At 36.1% G+C, this 9,838-nt stretch overlaps 1 protein-coding gene and 1 long non-coding RNA gene across 4 annotated transcripts; both read left to right on the forward strand.

The window, feature by feature from the left end:
* Window positions 1–809: 809 nt before the first annotated feature.
* LOC111396800 (pentatricopeptide repeat-containing protein At1g71490) lies at window positions 810–4,685 on the forward strand. Of its 3 annotated transcripts, XM_023023324.1 has the most exons (6): window positions 810–947; window positions 1,050–1,103; window positions 1,488–3,953; window positions 4,066–4,122; window positions 4,311–4,373; window positions 4,633–4,685. In XM_023023324.1, the coding sequence occupies exon 3, from the start codon at window positions 1,581–1,583 to the stop codon at window positions 3,801–3,803; it is 2,223 nt and encodes a 740-aa protein (XP_022879092.1). In that variant the 5' UTR covers window positions 810–947; window positions 1,050–1,103; window positions 1,488–1,580; the 3' UTR covers window positions 3,804–3,953; window positions 4,066–4,122; window positions 4,311–4,373; window positions 4,633–4,685. The 3 variants fall into 3 exon arrangements, with proteins under 3 accessions (XP_022879092.1, XP_022879090.1, XP_022879091.1); XM_023023322.1 differs by lacking the exon at window positions 1,050–1,103; XM_023023323.1 differs by lacking the exon at window positions 1,050–1,103 and having other exon boundaries at window positions 4,636–4,676.
* A 796-nt stretch (window positions 4,686–5,481) lies between these two features.
* On the forward strand, window positions 5,482–9,563 carry LOC111396801. The gene is made up of 2 exons (XR_002703067.1): window positions 5,482–6,898; window positions 7,096–9,563. It is a non-coding gene; the product is annotated as an uncharacterized LOC111396801 (long non-coding RNA).
* The last annotated feature ends 275 nt before the right edge of the window (window positions 9,564–9,838 follow it).

Here is a 9,838-nt window from a genome sequence, read left to right on the forward strand (position 1 = left end):
AGCTAAAAAAAATCCATATGAATTATGAACCCTAAACCCCCCTTAAAATAAAATGGAACTGTAAAATTATAAACACATAGTACTCCCAAACTCGATATTTATTAGCCCCCGTTTGACCTCCATTAAATTTTATTTTTCTCTCTTTTAATTTTAATCACACAATATTTCATAAAATAATATTACACGTAAATCGAAAACTTTTATTTATTTTTTTATCACTCATTTTTCAAAAAAATATTATTCTACCAATTTTCATTTTTAGAAAATGAGGGCCAAACAGGGGCCTTCCTGACTGCCCGTTTTCCATTTCTGACCATTCCCTTTTATTTTTAGAGAAGAGAGATACTCCTTGAACAGGCTCAAAAACAGGGGCTATGCGCCCCCGTACTGGAGGTAGGTAGGAATGTCAATTGGGTTAAGTCGGCTCCACTCGTCAAAGCTCGAGTTTGGGTCGAGCGGGGTCCCGTCCAACGAGTCGTGGACGAGCCGACTCATGGGCTCGCGCCGATTCGTCAAAAAATGTGGAAAAAAATAAAATTTCATTAATAAAATTTGAAAAATTTGCAAAAATAAAAAAATTTCACGAGCTCGTGAGTCGCTTGTGGGCTCAACTCGGCCCATGAACTCGTGGCTCGTGAGTACATGAGCTCGCTCATGAACAACGAATCGAGCCCGACCTCGACTCGTACGACTCGGCTCGGCCCACTGCCATCGCACATGGCCCTGGCCCTGCCTCTTCAAGGAGGTTTTTTGTTATTTTTAACCCCCTCGTCTCTTCCTCGAACTTTCCTAATCTCCGCACTTCCACCACCATCGCCGCCACCACCAGTGGGGAAAGAGCACTCTCGGATGGACTCGCTCGAATGTTCACTAACCCACCCTAGAACGAACCGAAGGAAACCACGTCATGAGGAATGGCCGCGTTTAGAAACTTCATAAGTCAAAGGGTAATTATATTATCACTACGAATTTTATTACATGAACTACAATTTTAAGTATTGTCTTTCTTTTTACGTTACACATAAACCCTTAAACAATACCATTTACAGCTTTACAAACAGAAACCTTCAACTTCCATAGAATTTATCGTTGTTGCTTTCGGGGTCAGTATTTATTTCCTTTTTTATGATTTTTAATTCATCATTGGGGATTTATATTCTTTAGTTGGAATGTATTGGAAAATTCACAATTTCAGGTTACTGAACCTGTTTTTTGGTTCAAGTTTTGTTAAAGGCGTTTAATTTCTGAATTGTGAAGATAAAATAGAGTAAAGCTTTCTGCATATCTGTAGTATTTAAAGTTATCTAGTGTGTGTGTGGCTTTTTATTTGATGAGCTGCAAGTGCAAAGAACATAAATGAACAGAAATCTATTTTTAAGTAAGCATCGTTAAACATGGTGAAAAATAGAACTCACTACATAGTTGTTAATTTATGATTTGACTACATTATCTTTACTTTCTAATTCTATTTATCTTTAATGTTGCAGGGGTGGCTGTATTGGAAAAAATGTGTGTGCAGTCATGCAGACAATTGTTGCTTGCTGTGTTATTAAAGGATATAACTTCCTCATCTACATTGTATGCCTTCTCCGTTTTATAGGCTACAAACAGGCCTTCCTTTTTATGAAATTCAAAAATGTATCCCTAGGACATGGAGGCAAAGCATCAAACAACCATTGGATGTTTCCAAAAAAAGTGAGTCTCAGTCTCTTTATGCTTGCAAAAATATTATAGACTTTCAACCTATCCCAGATGAATCGATGGTGTATTGCCTTCTCATAACCTTGAAAGATTTTGCTAGCCAAGGTCATTTATTTAAAGCCTTCAATACTTTTACTCTTATTCGAAATCATGCCTATGCATCTGCTTCTTGTGATCTTATTGTAGACTCATTATCCTCTCTTTTGTTGTCTTGCACCAAACTCAAGTTGCTTTCAGAAGGAAAACAACTTCATACTCAGGTTATTGCTTGGGGTCTTCACAAAAACCATGCATTGGTTCCTAAACTCGTTACCTTTTACACAGCTTTTAATTTTCTAGATGACGCACATATTATAACTGTAGCTTCAAATGTTCTGCATCCTTTGCCTTGGAATATTCTTATTTCTTCATACGTTAGCAAAGGGCATTTTAAGGATGCTATCTTTGCATATAAACAAATGGTTTATAAGGGAATTAGACCTGATAATTTCACCTACCCATCTGTTCTTAAGGCTTGTGGTGAACAATTAGATATTGGTTTTGGAATGGAAGTTCATAATTCTATTAAAGCTAGCTCTCTAGAGTGGAATTTGTTTGTGCAGAATGCTTTGGTGTCTATGTATGGGAAATGCGGGGAATTGGACATAGCTCGAAATATCTTTGACAAAATGCCAGTTAAGGATGATGTTTCATGGAACTCAGTTATCTCGGGATATGCCTCCAAAGGCGAATGGGGTGAGGCATTTAAACTTTTTGAAAGCATGCGGGCATCTGGTGTGGAATTAAACATTATAACATGGAATATCGTTGCTGGAGGTTGCTTGAAAACAGGTAACTATGAGGGAGCACTCAAATTGCTCTGCCAGATGAGGATGAATGGCAATTGCTTGGATCCAGTGGCCATGATTATTGGCTTAGGTGCATGTTCCCATGTTGGTGCGCTGACGTTAGGGAAAGAAATTCATGGATTGGCAATTCGTTATTTTTTTGTTAAATACATTAATGTAAGAAATGCATTAATAAATATGTATTCTCGGTGTGGGGACCTTATGCATGCATACATTTTGTTTCAATTGGTAGAAGTTAAAAGTATTATCACCTGGAACTCCATCATATCTGGTTATGCACAGTGGGATAGGTATGAGGAAGCCTCCTTTATATTCAGAGATATGCTGCTTACCGACATTGAGCCAAATTATGTGACTGTTGCTAGCATTCTTCCTCTTTGTGCTCGTATGGCACACCTGCAACACGGTAAAGAGTTCCACTGCTATATTACTAAACATGAAAGGTTTAAGGATTACCTGCTGATATGGAATGCTCTTGTTGACATGTACTCAAGATCCGGTAAAGTTTCAGTTGCCAGAAGACTGTTTGATTTGTTGGATAAGAGAGATGTGGTGACTTACACTTCACTAATTTCTGGATATGGCTTGCAAGGAAAAGGAAAAGTTGCACTCGAACTATTTGATGAAATGATCAGGTTTCATATAAAGCCAGACGATATTACCATGGTTGCTGTTTTATCAGCTTGTAGTCATTCAGGCCTTGTGGAGCAAGGTCAGATACTTTTTGAAAAGATGCAATCTATTTATGGTATAACTCCTCGCTTGGATCACTTTGCTTGCATGGTCGATCTGTTTGGTAGGGCTGGTTTACTGAGAAAGGCTGAAGAAATTATATTGAGGATGCCATACAAACCAACCTCTGAAATGTGGGCAACTCTTGTTGGAGCATGTCGGATCCATGGAAATACAGATATTGGGGAACGAGCTGCTGAAAATCTATTGATGATGAAACCTCCAAATTCGGGATACTATGTGTTGATTGCTAACATGTATGCTGCTGCTGGTTCCTGGAGTAAACTGGCAGAAGTAAGGACCTTCATGAGAGACTTGGGTGTGAGGAAAGATCCTGGCTGTGCTTGGGTTGACATTGGTGCTGGTTTTTCCCCATTCTTGGTTGGTGATACTTCCAACAGTCTAAAAAATGAAATTTATCTTTTGTTGGGGGGATTGACTGAACAAATTAAAGACATTGGTTATGTAGCTCGCAAGGGTTCTGCTTTGGAGGACGATTTTTTTGCGGAATCACTTGTATGAAACTGAAGATTTTTAGTGTGCTTGTTCTTTGGGGGCATCGCAAATTATTTTTTCCTGAATAGATGATTGGCTACACTTGAAGAAGAATTTGTTTTAAATATTATCTTACATTTCCATACCATCTCCAGAGCCCCTATTGTTTTTGGTCCAGTGAGTTTTGAGTCCAGTGAGTTTTGAATCTCCATTTTTGCATGCCCATTTGGATTAGTAAAATTTACCCAGAGTAAGTACTTTTCTAAGATTTGTTCGGTTGTGTTGGTAGACGTGATGATGCAGAATGAAGAAGGAATGATAAGTATCTGACACGTTCTTTTTCAAAGTAAGCTTGCTTCTTCTATGGTCAATTAGACTATTCTTTCCTTATTGACTTTGTCTTACAGTTTTTTGATTATTTGAAGACGAATGATTTTCTGTATTTCTTGTATATTCATTAACCATATACAACCTCTCAATTTTTAATACAAGTGGGATAAGGGATAATGACACATTTTTTTGAATTTGTGGCAGCATCTGTTCTGTGCCTTGGATATCTTTCATCAATAAGTCAGTAGTTGGTATTACTTTTCTGAGGTTAGTTATAATCTGCTTTTGTCAACTGCGTTACTTTTCTTCCAAGGGATGATTGTTTTATACAGCCTAAAGTGAAGCACTTATAAGCAGGTTTTATGTGACGGTTCAATAAGAGCTTCAGACGCTTTCCAATCGAGCATAATATCTTCATTGATGTGTTTGATAATTGTATTTTATACATTTATTCGGTACCTTAAATAGCGATATTTTATGGTTCTTTCGACAAATTATATCCTAAATGTTTGTATTTTATGTTTAGTAGGTAAAATTTTATGAAGGAAAAGGATTTGAAGGAAAGAAGCAAAAGTACGCAAAATTGGAGAAAAGAGCTAAATTTTATGAAATCCAAAGTTCGGGGACTAAAGTGCAAATATTCAAAAGTTATGTTGAACCTCAAAATGAAGATTCAAGAGCGTTGGGAGTCAATTGGATGAAGAAAGATGTCAAAGGGATCTATGATCACAAATCAATTTCTAACCGAAAAGCTATGCTCCGAAATTTCAGGCTCACATTAAGACCTGTTTTTGACATAGAAAACGATCGAATCGGGGAATTATGTCTGAAGCAAAGTTGTGCCCTAACGCATCTGGGATGCGGCGCTGCGGCGCCTGGAATGCAACGTCGCGTCGCGGCACCACTTTTCGATCAGACAGCACGCACCTCTTTTAGTATTTTTAGCATAACTTTCTCTCCCGATATCCAATTGAAGCGATTCAAGAGGCAAGAACATTTATTGAAATAAAGGGGGAGAGATTTAAAGGAAAAAGACAACACCAAATTCATTGTGTGAAGCATAAATTGGAAGAAGGAGGAACTCTTGGTGCAAGATCCACTTTTTCTTCTACATTCTCTTATTAAAAATTCGGTGATGTATTCTAAGACAATTTGTTTGTGTTCTTCTTTTATTATGCGTAGTTAAATCCATTGTTAGGGTGAATAATGTAACCCGTTTGAGATCCTTTATATCTTCTTATTAAGATTCTTTGTTTTTAATTCTTCCATATGTTATTTTTGCTATGGATTGATTTCATTAAATTATCTGATCAATAATTTGATGAATTTTGTGAATCTTTTACGAATAGAGATATGAGTTTAAAATTTAGACCATGTAGTAAAATCCATTATATTGGTATAACGAGTAGAGATACCTATGTCATTTATTGTGGTCATAATTGAATTCCTAGGATAAAGAAATCGTTTAACTAAGCTAAATTTGCATAGAGATATGGAATTTAATTGGTTGAATGACTCAATGAGAACTCGAGAGGGGTAAATTGAATACAATAAGAGAATTCGACCAAATACTACATTAGAATTGAGTCTTAATTTGAGATGTAAAGGTGATCAATGAGTGAAATTATTCTGCCCTAACGTCTTTTAGTTATTTGATTTTACAAAAAAAAAAAAAAATTGAGTGAGCATTCATTTATTTTCTAGAATTTAGATTAAAATCCAAATCATTCAACTCATACAACTAATAATCTGTTTTCATCAAATAGTAGTTAAAAAAAATTTGAATTAAGTGCTAAAAAATAGTTCTTGTGGGAACGATAATTCGGACTCAAAAGGTCCACTTTACTACTTATTACGATTCGTCCACTTGCGGGATAAAATCGACAACAGTGTTGATAAGCTGTTATTTTTTTAAGATCTGCAATGGGATGGGAGTCTTGATATCGTTATTATACGTTGCCACTTTGGGCGAGTCAGCAAGCAGATTAGCACAATTTTGGCCTGTAAATTTGAGCACTGTGTCGTGTACTTGGTGGTGGAAATAGAGGGTGGGTGGGGTTTGACCTTAAATTTCCGACCTTGAATTTCCTGTATGTGATTTTTGTCAATATTACGATGGAATGAAACTTGAGTTTATGAGAACTTATTTGTTCTAGTGATACCATCTTGCAAATGCCTGCCCCATATGTGAAATATATTAACCTTGGTGTATTTTTTCCTGCTGCTTATATCTTATTCCATCCATCCTTGTTGGGTAGCTCTTATGTAACACTTGTAGAGCTTGATTAGGATTGTTAATATCTTCGGGTGCTTGTTTGCATTCTTTTCTTTCATGACAGATTTTTCTCAATTGTGCAGGCTGTTCCATTCCAGCCTGTGAAGATTATTGGTTTCCATTTAGTTGGTATTACTTTATGAGGTCAATTAAGCTTATTTTGTCAGTTGAATTGTTTTTCTTCCAAGGGATGACCCGTCGAGTTTTTTATGTAAGAGTGCAAGAGGGCTTTAGTTGCTTTAAAATAGAGCAATATATTTTCATTGATGTGTTGAGACTTGAGAAGCTTTTAAATTCTACAATGGGATGGAAGGGGGTATTTGTCTATTTACTAAATCTTGCGAGTTTGGGTGAATCAACTAGCAGATCAGCACAATTTCGGCCCATCAGTTTAAGCACTGCGTCCTCATCACTCTACAGCTAGGCAGTCTGCATTGCAGCCATATTTGTTGTGGTGGCTTTTGTTCTTTCCATGTACCTTAACTTTGTGCATTTAGCTGCTTACAATCAGCCTGAGGTTTGTGTTGACATTTTGTCTTGAGATTTGTTTCCAATTTCTTTAGCTACGCAACTTTTTTCTGCTAATTAGTTATTGTTTTTGCCAATAGTTTTTAAACATGAGAAAACAATTGTTACTGCTTTTATTCTACTTCGGGTGCCTTTCTTCTCTCTTATTTTATGTTCTAGACTTGACGGGCTTGCTGTTTCTCGCAGAAACTCTTAGTTGAGCTCATTCTAATGGTTCCTGTTTATGCACTGGGATCGGTAATGTTAACTGAATTTTGTCTTTATTCGCCATTTGTTTTTGACATTAGAGCATTATCACAATTCATGTTATGAGCCACTTAGGTAAGATCATTCTGATGCACTTGCATAAATAGAGAAATAATTTGGGAATTTCATTTTTTTTAATCATTTTTCCTGATTTAGTGATCATACTTGGTAGTGGAAGTTTTATCAATTTTTTGTTTATATGACAAACTTCTATGGAAAGAACAAAAACCATCATTTTTCTCGATCAATTGAGGAACTACTTTTGTTTAATTGTTGCGGTAATTTTTTACCCGTTTGAGCAGAAAAAACTTGGCCGAAGACTGGATAGCAGCAAGTTATACGTGGCCTTCATCACCAGAGGCCTTATTTAAAAAATGTGGGGTACTTAAATTACTAGAACTTGTTCCATAATAATTGTCGTCATCTGGTTTCCTGTTAACAAACTATAATAGATAATACTATTTTCTTATGGAGAAATTTCAAACTACTACAGAGATGAGTTAACAACGTTTGGGAGTAATTTATTGTGTGCTTAAGAGGTTCTGGTTTTTCTATTTGATCTCTCTCTTTTCTCCCTCCCCCTGCTCCCACCAAGGACCTTTTTGATTTCTTATTTCTGTTATTTTGTTTCGTGAACTGTTCTTATCTTTGTTACATTCAAATGCAGCTTTCAACTATGAAATTATATAGGATTGTTATGAAGCTTTTGCCCTGTATTGCTTTGAGAGATCTCATAGCCTGCTTAGGTATGTCTACATTTTCTGGGTTCTCTTTTATATTGCCATTGTGTTTAGCCCTCTGTATTATTCATGTATTGAATAATGATGATTATTCAAGAAACAGAGTAGTGTTTTTATTTAATTTCATTCCTAACTATGGATTTCTTTTAGCCTTCTTTAACTACGATAAACTTTAGTGTGTTGAACCATTGATGCTTTGAGAAAAATAGTATTTTTTTTATAAGATTTATTGATATCAAGGTAAAAATATAATTAGAATCACTAATATATTTTTTTTCATCTTTATCTTATTTTCTTTGCTAGCTTTAGATACTTTGCAATAATGAACATCTCTCTTCTGTTTGAATCTTAGTCTGCAGATGATGCCTGCAGAATCTATCATGATTAAATTAAGTGTTTTATGACCTTATCATATCTTTCCCACCCTCGAAGGACAGGATTTTCATGTAGTAATGACAATGGACTAACTTGTGAGTCGATGAAAGCCCAATTAATGCAGTGGTGGTAGGTTTAGGAATGACTTAGGTTGTCATATATCGGACTGAAGCAACAGAGTGGTCTTGCTGAGTGTTAGGTAGTTATAGAATTTCAGGATAAGTTGAAATCAAATGTAAGTTTCTGAGAAGAAAGATGTTAAAAGGTGATTAATGTATCGCGCTTGGAGGTGGAAAGGAAATTACAGGTCACTTTATGGAAAGTCAAAGCTTGTTCACTTCTAGTAGTGTACCTCTTCTGGATGAAGCATATGCTTATGGAGTTGTTGAACATCCTTTTCCGTTAATTTACTTTCTCAGGTATTGGCAGCTTGGCTCTGACTTTTATCAGTTCGTAAAAATTGGCATTGTTCAATATGTACGAACACCATCTTTGAGACTTTTTTATTTTATTATTGTTATATATTGGCATTAAGTGAAAGTTCTCATTTTCGCAGATAATATTAAAGATGATATGTGCTTTACTTGCGATGATTTTTGAATCTCTTGGAGTTTATGAGGAAGAAAAGTTTGAGTGGGGACCCTTTTCCATCTAGTCATATTCTAAAGCTTTACAGTTCCTACTGTGTAACTGTGAACTCTTGAATTATATTTTACGGTTACTGTTCAATGCAATTTAGGGATGTTATTTAGTTACATCTAGCGAAGAGAATAAACATTTTTCCATTTTCATCTGAAAGTTTTTCGATGTTTTGCAGTTATCCATATTTGGCAGTTTTTGAGTTTTAGCGGACCTCGGCCTTATACTACCTTGTCCAGTCTTATTCTGTCACCAAGATTAAATTGGCACGATTTAAACCTTGGGCCAAGTTTTTGACATTCAAGTCGATTGTTTTCCAGACATGGTGGCAAGGTGCTGCTGTTGCCTTTCTTCTCATTTGGAGCCCTTAAGGGGATCATTGGTGCAGGTTCTGAAAATCCGACATGGTGGTAAGGTGTTGCTGTTGCCTTTCTTCTCATTTGGAGCCCTTTAGGGATCATTGGTGCAGGGTCTGAAAATACGTATACAAGACTATAGCATCTGTATCGAGGTGCGTTGGTTTGTGTTGATCTTTCAATCTTTTCCACTAGGTAATTTAGTATTCTTATGCATGAAGATGATTAATTCGGTCTTTGTTGCCAGACTTTATTATGGATTAGTACATTGTTATACCAGTTTTAGTTTGTCTGTTTATTTTTCGCGTAAAAAGTTTTAGACATACTGTCATCTCGTTATATTATGCACTGAATATAATTTTGTTTGACCATATTCTTGTGAAATGATACGCGTAGAATGATAGCTAGAATCAATCATCAATCTTGACGAGACATTTCATATTAAAGATAAATAGAACTTTCCACCAGATATCTGAAAATGTGAAGCAGAATGAGGGTTGGAAGGTGAGATAATATACAAGCGGCTCGACATTGTACCATCCGATGATCTCTGGTGCAGTCTCAACGTTTACG

The sequence above is a fragment of the Olea europaea genome, chromosome 7 (assembly GCF_002742605.1).
Source record: "Olea europaea var. sylvestris chromosome 7, O_europaea_v1, whole genome shotgun sequence".
NCBI lineage: Eukaryota > Viridiplantae > Streptophyta > Magnoliopsida > Lamiales > Oleaceae > Olea > Olea europaea.